This window comes from Mytilus trossulus, chromosome 13 (genome assembly GCF_036588685.1).
Source record: "Mytilus trossulus isolate FHL-02 chromosome 13, PNRI_Mtr1.1.1.hap1, whole genome shotgun sequence".
NCBI lineage: Eukaryota > Metazoa > Mollusca > Bivalvia > Mytilida > Mytilidae > Mytilus > Mytilus trossulus.
This window is the reverse complement of record NC_086385.1, coordinates 28,284,850-28,310,229: the sequence shown is the minus strand read 5'-3', so window position 1 is coordinate 28,310,229 and position 25,380 is coordinate 28,284,850. Positions and strand designations below refer to the sequence as shown.

The window sequence follows — 25,380 nt, the reverse complement described above, 5'->3', positions numbered from 1 at the left end:
CATAAGATAAACTTCATCGACATGTACTGCAGAAACAAAAAGTTATAGAATAAACCAAGGGAACATTCAAAACTTCTCGTCGAAGAGAAACTGACAACGTCAAGCAAACAAAAAGAACGAAAAACTAAACAACACACTACATAGCAAAATAAAGAACAACATGAACTCCATCAGAATCCGGGTAGATCTTGGGTGCTCCAAAAGTTTACAAGTCATAAGCTTTATTGAATCAAATGTAAGGACCGTTTCCAAGCATATACAATATGTGTAAATCGCAAAGACCCATACCCGACGTCCTTAAAAATGTCCTTCCTGTCCTTATTCTTAAATACTTACATTATTGCTATTCATATTGCCTTCCGTGTAGGTATGTCTACTTCTATAATCAATGAAAAAATTGTCATCATCTCTACTAGTATGTGTTAAATATAAGTTAGATGGTACTCTCTGACGGCCCAAAAGTCCCATTGGATGGTTATAACTCAACGTACCATGTTCATGTCTAAAAACAATAGATTGGCAAGTTAAAGAGCTCTACATACAATAATTAACACACATATAGGCACCTAAAAGTTGCTCTCTCTTCGTAAATACATGACTTATGTATTAACACATAAGTTTGTTTATATAGTCCAATAGTCAAAGTTTGATTAGTTTCTTTATTACCGGGTACCTATTCTGCCATCGGACTTGCTGAGTTTTACTGTGCGTATTGCTGTGTATGTTATGTGAGTTAACCTATATTGGCTAGAGGTAAAGAGAGAGGATTGAGTTCTGACTAAACATGCTTAACCCTGCAGCATTTATTCGCCTTTCCAAAGTAAGGAGCATCTTGCCTTTATTAGTTTTGTACTTTTAAAAAAAAATCTAGTTCATTTATATCTTAGGAGTTTAGTATGACATGCATGCTTACGAAACTAGTACTCATGTTTGATAATAGGCCAGTTGATATCAGCTTCCGGTGAGTGGCTTGTGTTAAATCACATCGATGGCATTTGGCTTTGGTTTTACTCTTTGATTGGGTGGTTGTCTCTTTGACACAATCCCCATTTTCTTTAAATGCGGTGCATGCGGTTTGATGTTATTCTGGATGTGTTTGAATATTAATGAATATCCCGTTGTATTTCTGTTCTTCATATTCTGTATTTGTTTGATGTGTTTTCTTACACAATCTGAGTAAGCTATATTCTACACGTTTCATATAATTCACACATGCACGCATGTAGCTGAAAGTTTTAACGAAAGTGCGTGCTTGCCTTGTGCATCACTTTTTTGGGCCTACCGTAACGACAGGTCTTTCGAATCCAATTCCGTATTTGTCTATAATTCTATAAGTTAGCACGATTCGACAATGAAAAACAAAATTTCTAAAAACGAAATAAAAAATAAAAAAATGTTAGATAGAATGAAAAGAAAATCAACTAACTGACACAAAACTTGATTAACAATTGAATAATGCTTCGTTGCAGCCCTATTCAAGAATCTGTTTAAACTTGCAATTTAATTCTGGTCGATATTGTAATATTGACCAATTTCATCAGAATTAAATATGTATTTTCCAGAATATAACAGCCGATTGCATTGGGTGTGTAGGGAAAGGTAAAATACTTGGTTAGCTTGCTTGTTAGCTGAACAGTGAAGTCATTATTAGGTTAGGTTAACTACCCTCCTTTGCGAGTAGACCTGTCCAACAGATAACCTGTCTGTAAGACTAGACTACTTCCAAAAGAGGGTAGTACACCTAACCTAGTAACGACTGCGTGGTTGAGCTAACAAGCTAGCTAACTAAGGATTCTACCTGTTCCTACACAATCAATGCAATCGGCTGTAAAAAAAACAAAACTTGCACAATGCTTACATGTTTTCATTATCATATCGGGTCTTGTTATCCCGCCTCTTTGATATACACACACAGCATATGACGACGGTAATAAACAATACGGCGGACAATCCACCAATTACTATAGCAATTGTATAATTGATTTCAGAAATAATTCTTTTAGCTTTCTGTTCGCATTGTGCCCCAGAATATGTGTATACTTCGTCATCAGAACACCTACAGGAGAATATATGAAGATATAGTATTACTACGAAGTGTGTCAAGTGTATTATATGTAACTTTTGTCTTCATGTTTGTACTCGTAAATGTAATCAATTACTCATAGAAGAATGATGCTAAACAAAAATCAAGTCAGATAAATAAATAAATACAAAATAAGAAACAAATTCAAAATAAAGAGTTATAAAAAGAATGTCAAAATGTATTTACAGACATCCTTAAACCTCTAAACCAACACGTCAGTGTAGAAATTGACTATACAGCAGAAGATTTATATAATGAATATTGATTACTAGTATGATACAAGCCGAAACATATTCAGTCATACCCGTAACATATAACGTTAAAGGCGGATCAAGCCATTTTTAAAAGTAGGGGTTCCCAACACAGGATAATGGAGGGAAGGGTCTAACAAGATGTCTTCGTCAATAAAAAGGGGGTTTTAAATCCCCGGTAATTTTCATCCTCATTCCCTTGATCAGCCACTTTACTTTAACACAATCCTTTTAACTTATTACCACAAAAACACAGATCAAGTTCGAACATAGGAGGCGTCATTTTTACCTTTCTGGAGTGATGTCCCTGTATAACAGAATATGCAAGTGGGGACATTAATATGTGTCCCATGCACACGTTCTCTAATTATTTTCATGAAACTCTTGTTACGTAGATTTGTTTTATATCACGCATTTGTAACTTAAAGGAAGATATAGCAGCATATGTTCTGTTTAAATCCTTGATTGTAATGGTAATGCTACCACAAGACAACTATATATATGTTAATACAAATTTACTGGGATATTTCATTATGTACAGATGCAATTAAGCTTCGTACACTGACTTAATATGTCATGACAAATTCTTCCAAATTGTATCAATTTAACTATTACATACTTCATAACAGTTTGTTATAACTAGAACACGACGAACTTTTAATTGCTAAGCTAAAAAAAACTAATGTGTCAAATGTACACTAGCAAGTTTGAAGCTATTTCTAGAAGTGGAAATTTCAGACTGAAAGTAAATACGACTACTAGACTAAGTATTATTTTCACGAAAGTTTCAAACTCAGTTTTCTACACAAATAAGCAGACTCAAGGCCGACCTAAGAATACTCATAGCATATAAGCATACTAAAAACAAGCTCAACAATGTAAAGGCGTTCAGAAAAACAACAACTGTATAACTATTATTTCACGATTTTTTTATATTCCAAAGTCAGTGTTCGGTAAATATCAGAGGACCAGAATCTAACGCAAATTCGATCTGTGGTTATTCATAGTAGTCTCACATACAAATTAAAAAAAAAATGAAGACTTTTAGAAAAAAAACTTCAGTATAACTTTCAGTTTTAAAATTTTTAGAAGGACGAAATAGCGAATAAGGATATCACTAATTTTACCCGACCACTGTATGGCATCTGTACACATGTAGTTTATCATTATAATCACTTACTTGCATGTCGCCTTTTGTGTGTCATCTATTACACACGTCCCATTGTTTTGACAAGGATTGCTTTTACAAGGTGCAAACCAGTCACATTCTATTGTCTCTCCAATGCGACACAGATTATCTCCAACTTGTTTTAACGCTGACGTTACTAAAACAGAAACACGAAATTAAACAGTATTATTGTTTGTTCATTGATGATAAAACGGTCACAATCTCGTTTTGGCAACAGAAGCGTTATACAAACTTTATGTTTAAGTGTTTTTCATTTCTGCATCGTCATATATATATATATATTAAAATGGGGTTTTCTTGGCAGTTCGCAACGCTTCTTTGTCCTTATTTTATCTATTTACCGATTTCATCTATTCCTGTTCTGATTTTATCAGTGAGTAGTCCTATAATATATGACTTTGGAGTATGATATCATTTTTTATCATATATTTAGTACAAAATACAGCTATTTTGTATATCTAATAAAGGTTCTTTTGTCCAGTCTGTATCACCTACCCTGTATCTCATACCCCGTATCGCATGGCTAAACCCGTATCGCATACCCCGTATCGCATGGTAAAACCCGTATCGCATACCTTTTTTTTTTTTTTACTAAAGTCAGTTTTTTAGGGTTTTTTTTGCTTAAGATTTTTTTTTCTAAAAATAGGTAATTTTTTGGAATGACGTCATTGTTTGGTATGCAACGTCACGTACATCAAGTTTTCATATTGTATGTGACGTCACGAACATCAAGTGTTTACAACATATTTTTTGGCTCACTCAATGCAACTATAAAATATACAAAACACTTAAATATATACAATAATAAACAAAATATTTTCAAAACAACAGATTGTAAGGTAACCTAGGTGCTTCGTATAAATAATTGAGCAGTTACTTTAAAGCTTTGAAACAAGACAAAAGCAGAACTGAAGGTAACCCAGTGCTATGGATCAGAAAACAGTTCATATACTTTAATACTCTTCTGTTGAAATATATGATAAAGCGTATAATACATGGCAAAATCCGTATTATATGTCGTATCATCCCGAGACATCAATATCAGCCCGTTTATTATCAGAATTTTTTTTTCTAACTTCGATCAAACCCCTAAAAAAGATCCGCTTAAAACGTTGAATGGAAATGATATCAAACTCTAAAGTCATATATAATATGACAATTCATTGAGTTACTGGCTGCTTTACATTTAGCATTTAACTAGCATACTAGACTCGTGTATTTTGAAAGTGAATGTCGTCGAATTATTCAAATAAGTGGTTTCCAAATTCTTAGATGCGCATACAGGTACAGGTACATGTACTTTTCAGGGTAAGACAACAGTAATACACCAAAACATTGTGTTTTTTGTATATTTTTTTCTTTGAGACAAAGTATTTCCTTTATATTTATTAAGCTTACCTGAATCTTTCGCCATTTGTAACGACTGGGCAGTCTTATTAAACTTGTAACTTCCTATTTTCCCTGATCCGTTTGTTAAAAGAAGGTTTGTTTTTTCATAAATCTCGTTTGCAATATCGGTAACATTTCTATTGGTACTACTATTGTATGGTTTAAAAACTAACTGTGAAACACAGTCTAGTTCGGTATTCCTAAAAAAGTAAAAGTAAATGCACGTGGTTATGTGGAATTCCATAAACATGTACCAATTTGATTGGATATTGCGAATCCCTTCTATCTCATATATCGTTTGTTTTTTTCGCAAGGAAAAGAATAATTAAAATTATAGCTACTTTTGAATTGAGATTCTATATGAAAAATGAATGCTACCTCGTCTTTGTGTTACATCATTGTTTTATGCCCACGGTAATCATAAACACATATATGCGTTGGGGTAGTAAAAAAGGACATGCATGTCATTAAAGACTTCTCGTTTTGTGTGCTATGCAAAAAGGGTAATATTTTACAAAATGATGGCGATGAATAAAATTACAGTTGAAATGCACTGTTATATTTGTTTTTGAACATTCTAAATGCAGACTAGAAGCAATAGCAGAAGAGTGACACTCTATCCCTGATATTTTTTTTTTATTGTAATGTCAAATATTAATTGTATTTTTTTGTTTTGTTTTTAGATTTATTACTATCTCGGTTTTCGGACTTTATATACTGCTTTACGCGCCCTTTTCATTTCATCGAGTTTTCACACACTAAACTTGTTCGACAACTTTACTACATTTAGATTGTATTATTATGCTTTGTATAAACCCTAATTCTTTGTATTTTCTTTTTGTAGAATTTAGTATAAACAGTTGAGATGATTATATAATGACGCATACTGTATGGACTTTAATATTCAATTGGTACAATGTATACATGTATTTTGATTTTTTTAAATTAAAAGTGTTTGATGTGTATCTCCAGTCCTGCTATATTAGTCTTTGCTGGGTTTTTTTTTCATACAGAAAGAGAAATAATTTATGTATTGACAAGCAAAGCATATGAACAGTTTACGATTGCCTTACTTCATCTAAACTGGTTGGAACTCAGATATGCTGGAAAGGTCAGTATCAAATTCATTCAGACAGATATCATGTAAGTTATTTTGTACGTGTGAAATTAGTTTAAATTGTATTGAAATAAGAGTGTTTGTTGTTTCTGTGTTTTATATAGATTAGACCGTTAGTTTTACTGTTTGAATTGTTTTACACTTGTCTTTTTGTGACCCTTTATGGCTTGCTGTTCGGTGTGAGTAAATGCTGTATGTTGAAGACCGTACTTTGACCTTTAATGGTTTAAAATTTACTTTAACAAATTGTGAATTTAGTAGAGAGATGTTTTATAGACACTCGTACCACATCTTATTTTATCTATAAATGAGGTAAGATGTTTATACATGTTATACATTTCTAAGAATATCATTGGCTCAACGCGACCACCTGAAGATCATGTTTATTTCGTATGGAGTAAGTAGGCGTTGTTGATTTTAATACGGTTAGTAGTGGTGTTAAATCTGTTTATATAAACAACATTATGATTGTGATGCCAAATGGCAATAAAAAGTTTCGCTCAACCAGTAGACGAATACATTGATGATGAACAACTGAAAATAAATCATACAAAACATCCATTAAAGTTAACGATTCGCATATTATTGGCATTTGTTTTTGTATATAATAGAATAGTGGAAGTAGGTTCTTAATATTGACTTGATCACTGTTATAGACTACTATTCTCGATGCCACATGTTCAGAAAAACAATAATAACAATTTGTTTCACAGTTTGCTATCATTATTTTCACGGATGCTTCGCATCAGACAAGACCACACAGATTTTTAAGTATTAATTGAAAAATAACATATATACCTGTTGGCAATCTGTCGTCGTCTTCTTTGATTACCAGTAGGAATTCTAACTCTACGAAAAATAATACTCTGATTGTAAACAACGTAAATCAAAAGCAATGTTCAAGACAACTTTTTCCATTCCTTCCTTCCTTCCTTCCTTCGTGCATTCATGCATGCATTCATTCATTCATTCATTCATTCATTCATTCATTCATTCATTCATTCATTCATTCATTCATTCATTCATTCATTCATTCATTCATTCATTCATTCATTCATTCATATTCATTTATTCATTCATTCATTCATTCATTCATTCATTCATTCATTAATGCATGCATGCATGCGTTCGTTTGTTCGTTCGTTCATGCATGCATTCATGCATTCATTCATTCTTTATTCGTTCGTTCGTTCGTTCGTTTTTTCGTTCAATCATTCATTCATCCACTCATCCATCCATTCATTCATTCATTCATGTATTTATTCATTCATGACGTCATATTTTTTTTATTTCTTATTAGATGGAATGGGATCCAGGTTTTTCAAAACATCATCTACAATGAAGTAATTTCCAATTGTGAGTAACCCACTATTCTTGATTTGAATTCTATTATATATTATGTGATTTACTTATTAAAGCATTCATTGCAAGTATTGTTTTTGTTCTAATAGACAACTTACTTGAACTGAATGATCCGTATTGTGACAAATCCAGTAACACTTTTATACGCTTCTTGAAGCTACAATAAAAAAGAGTAAGGAAAATTAGACTGAAAATAGTAACAATAGAGAAAAAAATAGGCTATAAAAACCTAGTTAAATGAAGAATACTTCCTATTGTAATAGAAGAGGCGGTTGCAATACGGTGAATTGAATGTTATGCATATCTGTGTGTTCATTCAAAATAGTATGCAAGCTCGTTTTGATTGCACTTTCGACAAGTCTTATATGCGAAGTTAGTGACGGGTTTTTATCATGTTTATTCGTTATACGATATTAAATAACTAGCTACCCGCACACCGATGGTTCAATATTCCATATATCTTTGTAAAAAAATAAACCGCAATGAATATATCCATGCATAATAAAATTGAGAAAGTCGAAAATATAAAGTATTATAGAAAAATTTGGGCCAAGAAAATATAAAAAATAAAAAAATAAAAACCCACAGAAAAGAAGAACCATTGTGCATTATTATTATTTTTTTTAAGGGCGAACGGCATTGAAATCCCAAAGATCGGTTCAAACGTATGTCTGCGTTACCTATTTTGAATGTCGATAGCACCAACTTTGTCCAGGTAAGACCCTTACTGGTCCCAAGTTTGAATAGGCTAAACAAAATCATATAGATTGAAAATTTAGCTATGTTTGTTAAGGGCTCTAGTTCGCATGAGGCAAATACTAGTGCAATATATACTGAAACTTACGAATCGCTTATGAAAGCAAACGAACGCACGGTTGTTATGTGAATAATGTTCTGGTATTACTTACATATGGAAGTATCGTGTTGCTCAAAATTCGAAATTCTTCAGAGCTGCTGTTCTCTGCTTTTTTTTTAAAATGACCTTCACTCAAGAAGAAAACTAACTGTACATATGCATTTACTCCTAATAAGAAATAAATACATGATACAATTCTGCAAAGTATAAAAAAAACAGTTATTCTGTTTTGAATTAAGCCCCACTTAATGTTTTTACTGTGAATTCATTATTATTCCTTGGATACTAATTTTCGTTGGTTTTGTGGGAACAGGTGAACCCAAAATCAAAATTGTGAACGTATTACGTTTTTCATTTGCTTTTGATTTTCTGAAACATAAAATCATAAAACTACACATTGTCAAATACTCTCCTTGTTTCTAGTAAAGGAATGAAACAATACTAGAAGAAACTTGAAAACGTCAAATTAAGGAGATCTAGAAATGCACTTTGCAAAAAAAAAATAATGTTTGTATTCCAACAATTAAATTTTACTTGTACGTTTAAACAAAAATAACCTATCATAGTGGCAAACCTTTTTTTGCCGTCACCCCTTGGACAGTTGATTTTACAGTTGTAATAGTAGGTGTAGTAGTACTGACAGGTAGAGTTGTAATGGTTGGTGTCTTTGTACTCGTTGGTATAGTTGTACTGGTTGGTTTATTTGTACTGGTAGGTATAGTTGTACTGGTAGGTACATTTGTACTGGACAAAATAGTTGTATTGGTTGGTGTAGTTGTACTGGTAGGTATAGTTGTACTGGTAGGTATAGTTGTACTGGTTTGTATAGTAGTACTGGTTGGTGTAGTCGTACTAGGAATTACAGTTGTATTCGTTAGTGTAGTTGTACCACTAGTTGAAGTAGTAGTACTGTTTGCTATAGTTGTACTTGTTGGTGTAGTTGTACTGGTGGGAGAAGTTGATCTGGTAGGTATAATTGCACTGGTAGGTACAGTTCTACTGGAAGGTAAAGTGGTACTTACAGGTACAGTTGTACTGGTAGGCACAGTTGTACTGGTAGATAAAGTAGTACGTGTAGGTATTGTTGTACTGGTAAGTTCAATTGTACTGGTTGGTGTAGTAGTACTAGGAATTACAGTTGTACTCGTAAGTGTAGTTTTAGTGGTAGCTATAGTTGTACTTATTGGTGTAGTTGTACTGAAAAGTACAGTTGTATTGGTAGTTGTAGTAATACTGGAATAAATAGTTGTACTGGTAGGTATAGTTGTACTCATAGGTGTTGTAGTGCCGAGATGTACAGTTGTACTAGTTGGTGTAGTTAAAGGTACAGTACTTGAAGGTACAGTTGTTCTGGTAGATGTAGTAGTACTTGTAGATAAAGTAGTACTGTTAGGAATTGTAGTACTGGTAAGTTCATTTGTACTAATTGGTGTTTTAGTACTAGGAGTTAAAGATGTACTCGTAAATGTAGTTGCTCTACTAGGTGTAGTAGTAGTACTGATAGCTATAGTTATACTTGTAGGTGTAGTTGTACTGGTGGGAGAAGTTGTACTGGTAGGTATAATTGCACTGGTTGGTGTTGTTGTACTACTAGGTGTAGTAGTACTTGTAGGTACAGTTGAACTGGTAGGCACAGTTGTACTGGAAGATAAAGTTATAATGGTAGGTATTGTAGTACTGGTAAGTTCAATTGTACTGGTTGGTGTAGTCGTACTAGGAATTACAGTTGTACTCTTAAGTGTAGTTGTACTACTAGGTGTAGTAGTAGTACTGGTAGCTATAGTTGTACTTATTGGTGTAGCTGTACTGATATGTACAGTTGTACTGGTAGGTGTAGTAGTACTGGAATAAATAGTTGTACTGGTAGGTATAGTTGTACTCATAGGTGTTGTAGTGCCGAGATGTATAGTTGTACTAGTTGATGTAGTTAAATGTACAGTACTTGAAGGTACAGTTGTTCTGGTAGATGTAGTAGTACTTGTAGATATAGTAGTACTGGTAAGCTCATTTGTACTGGTTGGTGTTTTAGTACTAGGAGTTACAGATGTACTCGTAAATGTAGTTTTACCAATAGGTGTAGTATTAGTACTGATAGCTAAAGTTGTACTTGTTGGTGTAGTTGTACTGGTGGGAGAAGTTGATCTGGTAGGTATAATTGCACTGGTAGGTACATTTCTACTGGAAGGTATAGTGGTACTTACAGGTACAGATGTATTGGTTGGTATAGTAGTACTGGAGGGTAGTGTAGTACTGGTAAGTACAATTCTACTGGTTGGTGAAGTCGTACTAGGAATTACAGTTGTACTCGTAAGTGTAGTTGTACTACTAGGTGTAGTAGTAGTACTGGTAGCTATAGTTGTACTAGTTGGTGTAGTTGTACTAAATGGTATAGTTGTACTGGTATTGGTAGTAGTACTGGAAAGTATAGTTGTACTGGTAGGTGTAGTAGTACTGGAATAAATAGTTGTACTGGTAGGTTTAGTTTTACTTGTAGGTGTTGTAGTGCTGGGATGTACAGTTGAACTGGTTGGTGTAGTTAAAGGTACAGTACTTGAATGTACAGTTGTTCTGGTAGATGTAGTAGTACTTATAGATATAGTAGTACTGGTAGAAATTGTAGTTCTGGTAAGTTTATTTGTACTGGTTGGTGTTTTAGTACTAGGAGTTACAGATTTACTCGTAAATGTAGTTGTACTACTAGGTGTAGTAGTAGTACTAATAGCTATAGTTGTACTTGTAGGTGTAGTTGTACTAGTGGGAGAAGTTGTACTGGTAGGTATAATTGCACTGGTTGATGTTGTTGTACTACTAGGTGTAGTAGCACTTGTAGGTACAGTTGTACTGGTAGGAACAGTTGTACTGGAAGATAAAGTTATAATGGTAGGTATTGTAGTACTGGTAGGTACAATTGTACTAGTTGGTGTAGTCGTGCTAGGAATTACAGTTGTACTCGTAAGTGTATTTGTACAGCTAGATGAAGTAGTAGTACTGGTAGATATAGTTGTACTTGTTGGTGTAGTTGTACTAGTGGGAGAAGTTGATCTGGTAGGTATAATTGCACTGGTTGGTGTAGTTGTACTGGAAGGTATAATGGTACTTACAGGTACAGATGTACTGGTTGGTATAGTAGTTCTGGTAGGTATAGTAGTACTGGTAAGAACAATTGTACTGGTTGGTGAAGTCGTACTAGGAATTACAGTTGTACTCGTAAGTGTATTTGTACTACTAGGTGTAGTAGTAGTACTGGTAGCTATAGTTGTATTAATTGGTGTAGTTGTACTCAAATGTATAGTTGTACTGGTAGGGGTAGTAGTACTGAAAGGTATAGGTGTACTGGTAGGTGTAGAAGTACTGGAATAAATAGTTGTACTGGTAGGCACAGTTGTACTGGAAGATAAAGTAGTACTTGTAGGTATTGTTGTACTGGTAAGTTCAATTGTACTTGTTGGTGTAGTAGTACTAGGAATTACAGTTGTACTCGTAAGTGTAGTTCTACTACTAAGTGAAGTAGTAGTACTGGTAGCTATAGTGTTACTTATTGGTGTAGTTGTACTGAAAGGTACAGTTGTATTGGTAGGTGTAGTAGTACTGGAATAAATAGTTGAACTGGTAGGTACATGTATAGTTGTACTTATAGGTGTTGTAGTGCCGAGATGTACAGTTGTACTAGTTGGTGTAGTTAAAGGTACAGTACTTGAAGGTACAGTTGTTCTGGTAGATGTAGTAGTACTTGTACATAAAGTAATTGTAGTACTGGTAAGTTCATTTGTACTGGTTGGTGTTTTAGTACTAGGAGTTAAAGATGTACTCGTAAATGTAGTTGTACTACTAGGTGTAGTAGTACTGGTGGGAGAAGTTGTACTGGTAGGTATAATTGCACTGTTTGGTGTTGTTGTACTACTAGGTGTAGTAGTACTTGTAGGTACAGTTGTACTGGTAGGCACAGTTGTACTGGAAGATAAAGTTATAATGGTAGGTATTGTAGTACTGGTAAGTACAATTGTACTTGTTGGTGTAGTGGTACTAAGAATTACAGTTGTACTCCTAAGTGTAGTTGAACTACTAGATGACGTAGTAGTACTGGTAGCTTTTGTTGTACCTGTTGGTGTAGTTGTACTGGTATGTACAGTTGTACTTGTTGTTGAAGTAGTACTGGTAGCTATAGTTGTACTTGTTGGTGTAGTTGTACTGGTATGTACAGTTTTACTTGTTGGTGTAGTTGTACTGGTGGGAGAAGTTGATCTGGAAGGTATAATTGCACTGCTAGGTACAGTTCTACTGAAAGGTGTAGTGGTACTTACAGGTTCTGATGTACTGGTTGGTATAGTAGTACTGGTAGGTATTGCAGTACTGGTAAGTACAATTGTACTTGTTGGTGTAGTCGTACTAGGAACTACAGTTGTACTTGTACGTGTATTTGTACTACTAGGTGTATTAGTAGTACTGGTAGCTGTAGTTGTACTTATCGGTGTAGCTGTACTGAAATGTACAGTTGTACTGGTAGGGGTAGTAGTATTGGAATAAATAGTTGTACTGTTAGGTATAGTTGTAATTGTAGGTTTTGTTGTGCTGGGATGTACAGTTGTACTAGTTGGTGTAGTTAAAGGTACAGTACTTGAAGGTACAGTTGTTCTGATAAATGTAGTAGTACTTGTAGGTATTGTAGTACTGGCAAGTAAAATTGTACTGGTTGGTGTAGTCGTACTAGGAATTACAGTTGTACTCGTAAGTGTAGTTGTACTACTAGGTGTATTAGTAGTACTGGTATCTGTAGTTGTACTTATCGGTGTAGCTGTACTGAAATGTACAGTTGTACTGGTAGGGGTAGTAGTATTGGAATAAATAGTTGTACTGTTAGGTATAGTTGTAATTGTAGGTTTTGTAGTGCTGGGATGTACAGTTGTACTAGTTGGTGTAGTTAAAGGTACAGTACTTGAAGGTACAGTTGTTCTGATAAATGTAGTAGTACTTGTAGATATAGTAGTACTGGAAGAAATTTTAGAACTGGTAAGTTCATTTGTGCTGGCTGGTGTTTTAGTACTAGGAGTTACAGATGTTCTCGTAAATGTAGTTGTACTACTAGGTGTAGTAGTAGTACTGATAGCTATAGTTGTACTTGTAGGTGTAGTTGTACTTGTTGGTGTTGTTGTACTAGTATGTGTAGTAGTACTTGTAGGTACAGTTGTACTGGTAGGCACAGTTGTACTGGTAGGCACAGTTGTACTGGAAGATAAAGTAGTAATGGTAGGTATTGAAGTACTGGTAGGTACAATTGTACTGGTTGGTGTAGTCGTACTAGGAATTACAGATGTACTCATCAGTGTAGTTGTACCACTAGATGAGGTAGTAGTACTGGTAGGTATAGTTGTACCAGTTGGTGTAGTTGTACTGATGGGAGAAGTTGATCTGGTAGGTATAATTGCACTGGTTGGTGTGGTTGTACTGGTAGGTATAGTTGTATTGTTTGGTGTAGTTGTACTGGTAGGTACAGTTGTATTTGTTGGTGTAGTTGAACTGGTAGGTATAGTAGTACTGGTAGGTGTAGTTGTACTAGTTGGTGTAAGTGTACTGGTAGGAATAGTCGTACTGGTTGGTGTAGTAGTACTGGTAGGTACAGTTGTACTGGTTGGTGTAGTAGTACTGGTAGGCACAGTTGTAATCGTTGGTATAGTTAAACTGGTTGATTTAGTAGTACTGATAGCTATAGTTGTACTTGTTGGTGAAGTCGTACTAGGCATTACAGTTGTGCTCGTAAGTGTAGTTGTACCACTAGATGTAGTAGTAGTACTGATAGCTATAGTTGTACTTGTTGGTGTTGTTGTACTAATAGGTGTAGAAGTACTTGTAGGTACAGTTGTACTGGTAGGCATAGATGTACTGGAAGATAAAGTAGTAATGGTAGGTATTGTAGTACTGGTAAGTACAATTGTACCTGTTGGTGTAGTCATACTAGGAATTACAGTTGTACTCGTAAGTGTAGTTGTACCACTAGATGAGGTAGTAGTACTGGTAGGTATAGTTGTACTAGGTGGTGTAGTTGTACTGGTGGGAGAAGTTGATCTGGTAGGTATAATTGCACTGGTTGGTGTAGTTGTACTGGTAGGTATAGTAGTACTTGCTGGTGTAGTTGTACTGGTAGGTACAGTTGTATTGGTTGGTGTAGTTGTACTGGTAGGTATAGTAGTACTGGTAGGTGTAGTTGTACTGGTAGGTATAGTAGTACTGGTAGGTATAGTTGTACTGGTAGGTATAGTTGTACTGGTAGGTACAGTTGTATTGGTTGGTGTAGTAGTACTGGTAGGTATAGTTGTATTGGTTGGTGTAGTAGTACTGGTAGGTATAGTTGTATTGGTTGGTGTAGTTGTACTGGTAGGTACAGTTGTATTGGTTGGTGTAGTAGTACTGGTAGGTATAGTTGTATTGGTTGGTGTAGTAGTACTGGTAGGTATAGTTGTATTGGTTGGTGTAGTAGTACTGGTAGGTATAGTTGTACTGGTAGGTACAGTTGTATTGGTTGGTGTAGTAGTACTGGTAGGTACAGTTGTATTGGTTGGTGTAGTAGTACTGGTAGGTATAGTTGTATTGGTTGGTGTAGTAGTACTGGTAGGTACAGTTGTATTGGTTGGTGTAGTTGTACTGGTAGGTATAGTAGTACTGGTAGGTGTAGTTGTACTAGTTGGTGTAATTGTACTGGTAGGTATAGTCGTACTGGTTGGTGTAGTAGTACTGGTAGGTACAGTTGTACTGGTTGGTGTAGTAGTACTGGTAGGTACAGTTGTACTGGTTGGTGTAGTAGTACTGGTAGGCACAGTTGTAATCGTTGGTATAGTTGAACTGGTTGATTTAGTAGTACTGATAGCTATAGTTGTAATTGTTGGTGTAGTCGTACTAGGCATTACAGTTGTACCCGTAAGTGTAGTTGTACCACTAGATGAAGATGTAGTACTGTTAGCTATAGTTGTACTTGTTGGTGTAGTTGTACTGGTGGGAGAAGTTGATCTGGTAGGTATAATTGCACTGGTAGGTACAGTTCTACTGGAAGGTACAGATGTATTGGTTGGTATAGTAGTACTGGTAGGTATTTTAGTACTGGTAAGTTCAATTGTACTAGTTTTTGTAGTCGTACTAGGAATTACAGTTGTACTCGTAAGTGTAGTTGTACTACTATGTGTAGTAGTAATGCTAGTAGCTATAGTTGTACTAGTTGGTGTAGTTGTACTCAAAGGTACAGTTGTACTGGTTGGTGTAGTAGTACTGGTAGGTACAGTTGTACTGGTTGGTGTAGTTGTACTGGTAGATGTAATTGTACTGGTAGGCACAGTTGTAATCGTTGGTATAGTTGAACTGGTTGATTTAGTAGTACTGATAGCTATAGTTGTACTTGTTGGTGTAGTCGTACTAGGCATGACAGTTGTACTCGTACGTGTAGTTGTACCACTAGATGAAGAAGTAGTACTGTTAGCTATAGTTGTACTTGATGGTGTAGTTGTACTGGTGGTAGAAGTTGTACTGGTGGGAGAAGTTGATCTGGTAGGTATAATTGCACTGGTAGGTACAGTTCTACTGGAAGGTACAGATGTATTGGTTGGTATAGTAGTATTGGTAGGTATTGTAGTACTGGTAAGTACAGTTGTACTAGTTGGTGTAGTCGTACTAGGAATTACAGTTGCACTCGTAAGTGTAATTGTACTACTATGTGTAGTAGTAATGCTGGTAGCTATAGTTGTACTGGAAGGGGTAGTAGTACTGAAAGGTATAGTTGTACTGGTAGGCACAGTTGTACTGGTAGGCACAGTTGTACTGGAAGATAAAGTAGTACTTGTAGGTATTGTAGTACTGGTAAGTTCAATTGTACTGGTTGGTGTAGTCGTACTAGGAATTACAGTTGTACTCGTAAGTGTAGTTGTACTACTAGGTGTAGTAGTAGTAGTCCTGGTAGCTATAGTGTTACTTGTTGGTGTAGTTGTACTAAAAGGTATAGGTGAACTGGTAGGTGTAGTAGTACTGGAATAAATAGTTGTACTGTTAGGTATAGTTGTAATTGTAGGTGTTGTAGTGCTGGGATGTACAGTTGTACTAGTTGGTATAGTTAAAGGTACATTACTTGAAGGTACAGTTGTTCTGGTAGATGTAGTAGTACTTGTAGATATAGTAGTACTGGTAAAAATTGTAGTACTGGTAAGTTTATTTGTACTGGTTGGTGTTTTAGTACTAGGAGTTACAGATGTACTCGTAAGTGTAGTTGTACCACTAGATGAAGTAGTAGTACTGATAGCTATAGTTGTACTTGTTGGTGTAGTTGTACTTGTTGGTGTAGTTTTACTGGTGGGAGAAGTTGAACTGGCGGGAGAAGTTGATCTGGAAGGTATAATTGCACTGCTAGGTACAGTTCTACTGAAAGGTGTAGTAGTACTTACAGGTACAGATGTACTGGTTGGTATAGTAGTACTGGAAGGTATAATAGTACTGGTAAGTACAATTGTACTAGTTGGTGTAGTCGTCCTAGGAATTATAGTTGTATTCGTAAGTGTAGTTGTACTAATGGGTGTAGTTGTACTACTGGTAGCTATAGTTGTACTTGTTGGTGTAGTTGTACTTGTGTGAGAAATTTTACTGGTAGGTATAACTGCACTGGTTGGTGTAGTTGTACTAGTAGGTGCAGTAGTACTTGTAGGTAGAGTTGTACTGGTAGGCACAGTTGTACTGATATATATAGTAGAACTGGTAAGTATTGTATTAATGGTAAGTACAATTGTACTGAAAGGTGTAGTAGTACTTATAGGTACAGATGTACTGGTTGGTATAGTAGTACTGGAGGTTATTGTAGTACTGGTAAGTACAATTGTACTGGTTGGTGTAGTCGTACTAGGAATTACAGTTGTACTCGTAAGTGTAGTTTTACCAATAGGTGAAGTAGTAGCACTGGTAGATATAGTTGCACTTGGTGACGTTGTACTGGTGGGAGAAGTTGATCTGATAGGTATAATTGCACTGGTAGGTACAGTTCTACTGGAAGGTATAGTGGTACTTATAGGTACAGATGTATTGGTTGGTATAGTAGTACTGGAGGTTCTTGTAGTACTGGTTGGTGTAGTTGTACTAGTAGGTATAGTACTACTTGTATGAACAGTTGTAATGGTAGGTACAGTTTTCCTGGTAGGTATATTACTACTGGTAGGTAAAGTAGTACTGGTGTGTATAGTTGTCCAAGTAGGTGTAGTAGTACCAGTTGTACTGGTTGGTGTAGTTGTAGTGGTAGTTACATTTGTAATTGAAGGTACAGGTAAAGTTGTACTAGTGGTTGCATTTCTACTGGAAGGTATAGTCGGACTAAAAGGTACAGTTGTACTGGTTAATGTAGTAGTGCTCGATGGTACAGTTGTACTGGTAGGTATAGTAGTACTAACATGTAAAGTTGTACTGGTCAGTGTAGTAGTACTATTTGGTACAGTTGTACCTGTAAGTATTGTAGTACTGCTTGGTGTAGTTGTCATAGTAGGTATAGTAGTACTAGTAGGTACAGTTGTACTGGTTTGTGTAGTTGAACCAATAGGTGAAGTAGTACTTGTAGGTATTGTAGTACTGGTAGGTACAATTGTACTGGTTGATGTAGTCGTACTAGGAATTACAGTTGTACTCGTAAGTGTAGTTTTACCAATAGGTGAAGTAGTAGCACTGGTAGCTATAGTTGCACTTGGTGACGTTGTACTGGTGGGAGAAGTTGATCTGGTAGGTATAATTGCACTGGTAGGTACAGTTCTACTGGAAGGTATAGTGGTACTTACAGGTACAGATGTATTGGTTGGTATAGTAGTACTGGAGGTTCTTGTAGTACTGGTTGGTGTAGTTGTACTAGTAGGTATAGTACTACTTGTATGAACAGTTGTAATGGTAGGTACAGTTTTCCTGGTAGGTATATTACTACTGGTAGGTAAAGTAGTACTGGTGTGTATAGTTGTCCAAGTAGGTGTAGTAGTACCAGTTGTACTGGTTGGTGTAGTTGTAGTGGTAGTTACATTTGTAATTGAAGGTACAGGTAAAGTTGTACTAGTGGTTGCAATTCTACTGGAAGGTATAGTCGGACTAAAAGGTACAGTTGTACTGGTTAATGTAGTAGTGCTCGATGGTACAGTTGTACTGGTAGGTATAGAAGAACTAGTAGGTGAAGCAGTGCTGGTAGGTGTAGTTGTTCTTATAGGAGTAGTAGTACTGGTACGTATAGTTGTACTGGAAAGTACAGTTTTACTGATAAATGCAGTTGTACTTGTTGGTGAAGTTGTATTGTTAGGTGTAGTAGTACTGGGATATACAGCTGTACTAGATGATGTAGTTTTACTGACAGGTGTTGTACTAGTATTAGGTAGAGTCGTACCGGTAGGTATAGTAGTACTAACATGTAAAGTTGTACTGGTCAGTGTAGTAGTACTATTTGGTACAGTTGTACCTGTAAGTATTGTAGTACTGCTTGGTGTAGTTGTCATAGTAGGTATAGTAGTACTAGTAGGTACAGTTGTACTGGTTTGTGTAGTTGTACCAATAGGTGAAGTAGTACTTGTAGGTATTGTAGTACTGGTAGGTACAATTGTACTGGTTGATGTAGTCGTACTAGGAATTACAGTTGTACTCGTAAGTGTAGTTTTACCAATAGGTGAAGTAGTAGCACTGGTTTCTATAGTAGCACTTGGTGACGTTGTACTGGTGGGAGAAGTTGATCTGGTAGGTATAATTGCACTGGTAGGTACAGTTCTACTGGAAGGTATAGTGGTACTTACAGGTACAGATGTATTGGTTGGTATAGTAGTACTGGTAGATATAGAAGTACTGGTTGGTGTAGTTGTACTAGTAGGTATAGTACTACTTGTATGAACAGTTGTAATGGTAGGTACAGTTTTCCTTGTAGGTATATTACTACTGGTAGGTAAAGTAGTACTGGTGTGTATAGTTGTCCAAGTAGGTGTAGTAGTACCAGTTGTACTGGTTGGTGTAGTTGTAGTGGTAGTTACATTTGTAATTGAAGGTACAGGTAAAGTTGTACTAGTGGTTGCAATTCTACTGGAAGGTATAGTCGGACTAAAAGGTACAGTTGTACTGGTTAATGTAGTAGTGCTCGATGGTACAGTTGTACTGGTAGGTATAGAAGAACTAGTAGGTGAAGTAGTGCTGGTAGGTGTAGTTGTTCTTATAGGAGTAGTAGTACTGGTACGTATAGTTGTACTGGAAAGTACAGTTTTACTGATAAATGCAGTTGTACTTGTTGGTGAAGTTGTATTGTTAGGTGTAGTAGTACTGGGATATACAGCTGTACTAGATGATGTAGTTTTACTGACAGGTGTTGTACTAGTATTAGGTAGAGTCGTACCAGTAGGTATAGTAGTACTAACATGTAAAGTTGTACTGGTCAGTGTAGTAGTACTGCTTGGTGTAGTTGTCCTTGTAGGTATAGTAGTACTAGTAGGTACAGTTGTACTGGTTTGTGTAGTTGTCCTGGTAGGTACAGTTGTACTTGAAGGTATAGTAGCACTGGTAGGTACAGTTGTACTAGAAGGTACAGTTGTACTAGTTGGTGTAGTTGTACTGGAAAGTACAGTTGTACGGGTAGGTGTATTAGTACTGGAAGGTATAGTTGTACTAGTAGGTATAATTGTAGGTGTTGTAGTACTGGAATGTACAGTTGTACTAGTTGGTGTAGTTAAAGGTACAGTACTTGAAGGTACAGTTGTTCTGGTAGATGTAGTAGTACTTATAGATATAGTAGTACTGGTAGGAATTGTAGTACTGGTAAGTATAATTGTACTGATTGGTTTAGTAGTACTAGGAGGAACAGTTGTACTGGTGGGAGAAGTTGTACTGGGAGGTATAATTGCACTGGAAGGTACAGTTCTACTGGAAGGTATAGTGGTACTTACAGATACAGATGTACTGGTTGGTATAGTATTGTTGATAGGTTTAATAGTACTGGTTGGTGTAGTAGTACTAGTAGGTGTAGTAAAACTTGTAGGCACAGTTCTACTGGTAGGCACAGTTGTACTGGTAGATATAGTAGTACTGGCAGGTAGTGTAGCACTGGTAAGTACAATTGTACTGGTTGGTGTAGTAGAACTAGACGGTGCAGTTGGACTCTTGAGTATAGTTGTACTAGTAGGTGAAGTAGAAGTACTGGTAGCTGTAGTTGTACTTGTTGGTGTAGTTCCACTGGTGAGGGAAGTTGTACTAGTAGGTATAATTGCACTGGTAGGTACAACTCTACTGGAAGGTACAGTGGTACTTACAGGTACAGATGTACTGGTAAGTGTAGTAGTACTGAATAATACAGTTGTTCTGGATGGTATAGTAGTACTGGTAGGTACAGGTGCACTGGTAGGCACTGTTGTACTGGTAGAAATAGTAGTACTGGAAGGTATTGTAGTATTGGTAAGTACAATCGTACTGGTTGGTGTGGAAGTACTAGGAGGTACAGTTGTACTCGTAAGTATAGTTGTACTACTAGATGTAGTAGTAGTACTGGTAGCTATAGTTGTACTTGTTGGTGTAGTTGTACTGGTTGGAGAAGTTGTTATGGTAGGTTTAATTGGACTGGTTGGTGTAGTCGTACTTGAAGGTGTAGTAATACTGGATTGTACAGTTGTACTGGTAGGTATATTTGTACTTGTAGGTGTTGTAGTGCTGAGATGAACATATGTTCTAGTTGGTGTAGTTAAAGGTACAGTACTTGAAAATACAGTTGTTCTGGTAGATGTAGTAGTACTGATAGATATAGTAGTACTGGTAGGTATTGTAGTATTGGTAAGTACAATTGTACTGGATGTAGTAGTAGTACTAGGAGGTACAGTTGTATTCTTGAGTATAGTTGTTCTAGAAGGTGAAGTAGTAGTACTGGTAGCTATAGTTGTACTTGTTGGTGAAGTTGTACTGGTGGGAGAAGTTGATCTGGTAGGTATAATTGCACTGGTAGGTACAGTTCTACTGGAAGGTGTAGTGGTACTTACAGATACAGATATACTAGTTGGTATAATAGTACTGGTTGGTGTAGTAGTACTTGTAGGTGTAGTAAAACTTGTAGGTACAGTTGTACTGGTAGGTATAGTTGTACTGGTAGGCACAGTTGTACTGTTAGATTTATAAATACTGGTTTGTATTGTATTACCGGTAAGTACAATTGTACTGGTTGGTGTAGTAGTACTAGGCGGTGCAGTTGTACTCTTGAGTATAGTTGTACTAGTAGGTGAAGTAGTAGTAGTATTAGCTATAGTTGCACTTGTTAGTGTAGTTGCACTGGTGAGAGAAGATGTACTGGTAGGTATAATTGCAATGGAAGGTACAATTCTACAGGAAGGTACAGTGGTACTTACAGGTACAGATGTACTGGTTAGTGTAGTAGTACTGGATAATACAGTTGTTCTGGTTGGTATAGTAGTACTGTCAGGTACAGTTGCACTGAAAGGCACTGCTGTACTGGTAGATATAGAAGTACTGAAAGGTATTGTAGTATTGGTAAGTACAATCGTACTGGTTGGTGTGGAAGGACTAGGAGGTACAGTTGTACTCGTAAGTATAGTTGTAATACTAGATGTAGTAGTAGTACTGGTAGCTATAGTTGTACTTGTTGGTGTAGTTGTACTGGTGGGAGAAGTTGTACTGGTAGGTATAATTGCACTGGTTGGTGTAGTTGTACTAGTAGGTATAGTAATACTTGTAGGTACAGTTTTACTGGTAGGCACTGTTGTACTGGTAGATATAGTAGTACTGTAAGTTATTGTAGTATCGGTAAGTATGATTGTACTGGTTGGTATAGTAGTACTAGGAGGTACTTTTGTTCTCGTAAGTGTAGTTATACTACTAGGTAAAGTAGTACTACTGGTGGCTATAGTTGTATTTGTTGGTGTAGTTGTACTGGTGGGAGAAGTTGTACTGGTAGGTATAATTGCACTGGTTTTTGTAGTTGTAGTAGTAGGTGTAGTAGTACTTGTAGGTACAATTGTTCTAGTAGGCACATTTGTACTGGTAGATATAGAAGTAATTGTAGGTATTGTATTAACGGTAAGTACAATTGTGCTGGTTGGTGTAGTAGTACTAGGAGGTACAGTTGTACTTGTGAGTATAGTTGTACTAGTAGGTGAATCAGTAGTACTGGTAGCTGTAGTTGCACTTGTTGGTGTAGCTGTACTGGTGAGAGAAGTTGTACTGGTAGGTATAATTGCACTGGTAGGTACAGTTTTACTGGAAGGTAAAGTGGTACTAATAGGTACAGATGTACTGTTAGGTGTAGTTGTACTAACTAATACAGTTGTGCTGGTTGGTATAGTAGTACTGGTGGGAGAAGTTGTACTCCTAGGTATAATTGTACTGGTAGTGTCAGGTGTAGAACTACTGGTAGAAACAGTTCTACTGGAAGGCAAAGTTGTATTGGTAGATATAGTAGTACTGGTAGGTATTGTAGTATTGGAAAGTACAATTGTATTGGTAGGTGTAGTAGTACTAGGAGGTACAGTTGTACTTGTAAGTAAAGTTGTACCACTAGGTGAAGTAGTAGTACTGGTAGCTATAGTTGTACTTGTTGGTGTAGGTGTACTGGTGAGAAAAGTTGTACTGGTAGGTATAGTTGTACTGGTTGGTACAGTTTTACTGGAAGTTATAGTGGTACTTATAGGTACAGATGTACTGTTAGGTGTCGTTGTACTAACTAATACAGTTTTGCTGGTTGGTATAGTAAGACTGGTGGGAGAAGTTGTACTCCTAGGTATAATTGCACTGGTAGGTACAGTCGTAGTGGCAGGTGTAGAACTACTGGAAGGCACAGTTGTAGTGGTAGATACAGTTTTACTGGTTGGTATAGATGTACTTGTTGGTACAGTTGTAGTGGTAGATATAGTAGTACTGGTAGGTATTGTAGTACTGGAAAGTACAATTGTACTGGTTGGTGTAGTAGTACTAGAATGTACATGTGGTCTCGTAAGTATAGTTGTATCACTAGATGAAGTAGTACTACTGGTGGCTATAATTGTACTTGTTGGTGTAGTTGTACTTTTGGGAGAATTTATACTGGTAGGTATAATGGCACTGTTAAGTACAGTTCTACTGGACGGTATAGTGGTACTTACAGGTACAGATGTACTGATTGGTACAGTAGTACTGGTAAATACAGTTGTACTGGTATGCACTGTTGTACTGGTAGATATAGTAGTACTTAAAGATAGTGTAGTACTTGTAAGTACCATTGTACTGGTTGGTGTAGTAGTACTAGGAGGTACAGTTTTACTCGTAAGTAAAGTTGTACTATTAGGTGTAGTAGTACTGGTAGCTATAGTTGTACTTGTTGTTGTAGTTGTACTTGTGGGAGAAGTTGTACTGGTAGGTATAATTGCACTTACAGGTACATATGTATTGGTTAATTTAGTAGTACTGGATGGTACAGTTGTAATAGTTGGTATAATTGTACTTGTAGGTTTAGTTAAACTTGTAGGTACAGTCGTAATGGTAGGTACAGTTGTACTGGTCGGTACAATTCTACTGTAAGGTATAGTTTTACTAGTTTGTGTACTTGCATGTACAGTTGTAATGGTTAGTGTAGTTGTACTGGTAGGTACATTTGTACTGGTTAGTGTATTAGTACTGGTCTCTATAGTTGTACTTGTAGGTATAGTTGTACTGGTAGGTATAGTTGTACTGGTAATTGTTGAAGAATTGGAGTATATTGAATGTACAGTAGTACTAGGAGGTACAGTTGTACTGGTTGGTGTAGTGGTAGTACTGGTATGTATACATTTACTAGTAGGAGTAGTTGTACTTGTAGGTGTAGGAGTACTGGTAGGTGAGGTAGTACTGCTAGGTATAGTAGTAATACTAGGCACAATTGTAGTCGTCCTAGTAGGTATAATAATAATGGTTGGTACAATTGTACTGGTTATTGTTGTTGTGCTGGTAGGTATAGTTCTTCTGATAGGCACTTTTGTACTTCTTAATGTAGTAGTACTGGTTACTGTTTTTGTACTTGTAGGTATAGAAGTACTGGTAGGTATAGTAGTACTGGTAGCTATAGTTGTACTGGTAGGATTAGTTGTCATCTTTGATGTAGCAGTACTGGTAGATAAAGGTGTACTAGTAGATGTAGGGGTAAATGTACTTACAGGTACAGTTGTACTGCTTAGTGTAGAAGTACTGGTAGGTACAGTTGTACTGGTTGGTGTATTAGTACTGGTAGCTATAGTTGGGCTGGTTGGTATAGTTGTACTGGTTGGTGTAGCTGTACTGGTTGGTATAGTTGTACTGGTTGGTGTAGCTGTACTGGTTGGTGTAGTTGTACTGGTTGGTGTAGCTGTACTGGTTGGTGTAGCTGTACTGGTAGGTATAGTCGTACTGGTTAGTAAAGTAGTATTGGTAGATGTAGTGGTAAATATATGTGTAGTTGTACGGGAAGGTGGAGTTTTAATAGTAGGTATAGTTGTACTGGTAGGTATATTTATACTGAACGGTATAGTATTGCTGATTGGTTTAGTTGTAGTAGGAATAATTGTACTTGATAATGGTGACAACAACTTTATAGCTGTGGAACTTTGTTTTGTGGATACCCTCAAACTGCCGTCGGTGTTAACTAAAAGAGTAAGACACTCATGTATTTTCATTTATATTGCAACCAAACTTCGATGAGCATTTTATTTCACATATATAAGATTTATTTCATCTTTTAGGTGTCATCACTTGTACACTCAGGTAAGTACTTCTTTAACTCATTTCTATTGTACATGGAAGAAAATACGATTGTTATTTTTTTAGTTTTAATTTAATTGAATCATTTGTTCTTTTGAATATCATTTCCACTGTCTTCTTTATAGTTGTACATAATTCTTTTTTTCAATATAGACCCAATTCGCATGCAGAAAGAGGAAAATACTACGTGCAGCATCATTGAGGACCGGGAAAAACATTGTCAAACGCATGTTTGTCATTGCGTCTAAACTTTTTGTTGTGTAGACAATTCATTGTACAAACTGATGGAAATACAAATAAAAAGAATATATAGCATGATTGCGAATGAGGTAGTTCTCTACTAGAGACCAACTGGCTGAATTAACAAATACAGGTCAGTATATGGCCTTCAAGAATGAGCATCACCCGTACCCCATAGTTACATATTAT

General features: G+C 36.2%; 1 protein-coding gene across 1 annotated transcript; it reads right to left on the bottom strand.

The window, feature by feature from the left end:
* Positions 1 to 324: 324 nt before the first annotated feature.
* Positions 325 to 24,866, bottom strand: LOC134694216 (uncharacterized). The gene is made up of 9 exons (XM_063555213.1): positions 15,440 to 24,866; positions 8,822 to 15,235; positions 8,300 to 8,415; positions 7,490 to 7,548; positions 6,828 to 6,878; positions 4,922 to 5,112; positions 3,515 to 3,659; positions 1,859 to 2,056; positions 325 to 502 (listed from the first exon to the last, which is right to left on the bottom strand). Exons 1-9 carry the CDS (start codon positions 24,864 to 24,866, stop codon positions 325 to 327), a joined length of 16,779 nt encoding a protein of 5,592 aa, XP_063411283.1.
* Between the last annotated feature and the right edge of the window lie 514 nt (positions 24,867 to 25,380).

Excerpts from the sequence above, each read along its gene's own strand:
- LOC134694216 (XM_063555213.1), bottom strand. The coding sequence starts at position 24,866 with ATGAAAATACATGAGTGTCTTACTCTTTTAGTTAACACCGACGGCAGT. Across the intron at positions 8,416-8,821 it reads AGGGGTGACGGCAAAAAAAG|GAGTAAATGCATATGTACAG; the intron begins GTTTGCCACTAT and ends ATTTCTTATTAG. Across the intron at positions 503-1,858 it reads CGATATGATAATGAAAACAT|ACATGAACATGGTACGTTGA; the intron begins GTAAGCATTGTG and ends TATTGTTTTTAG.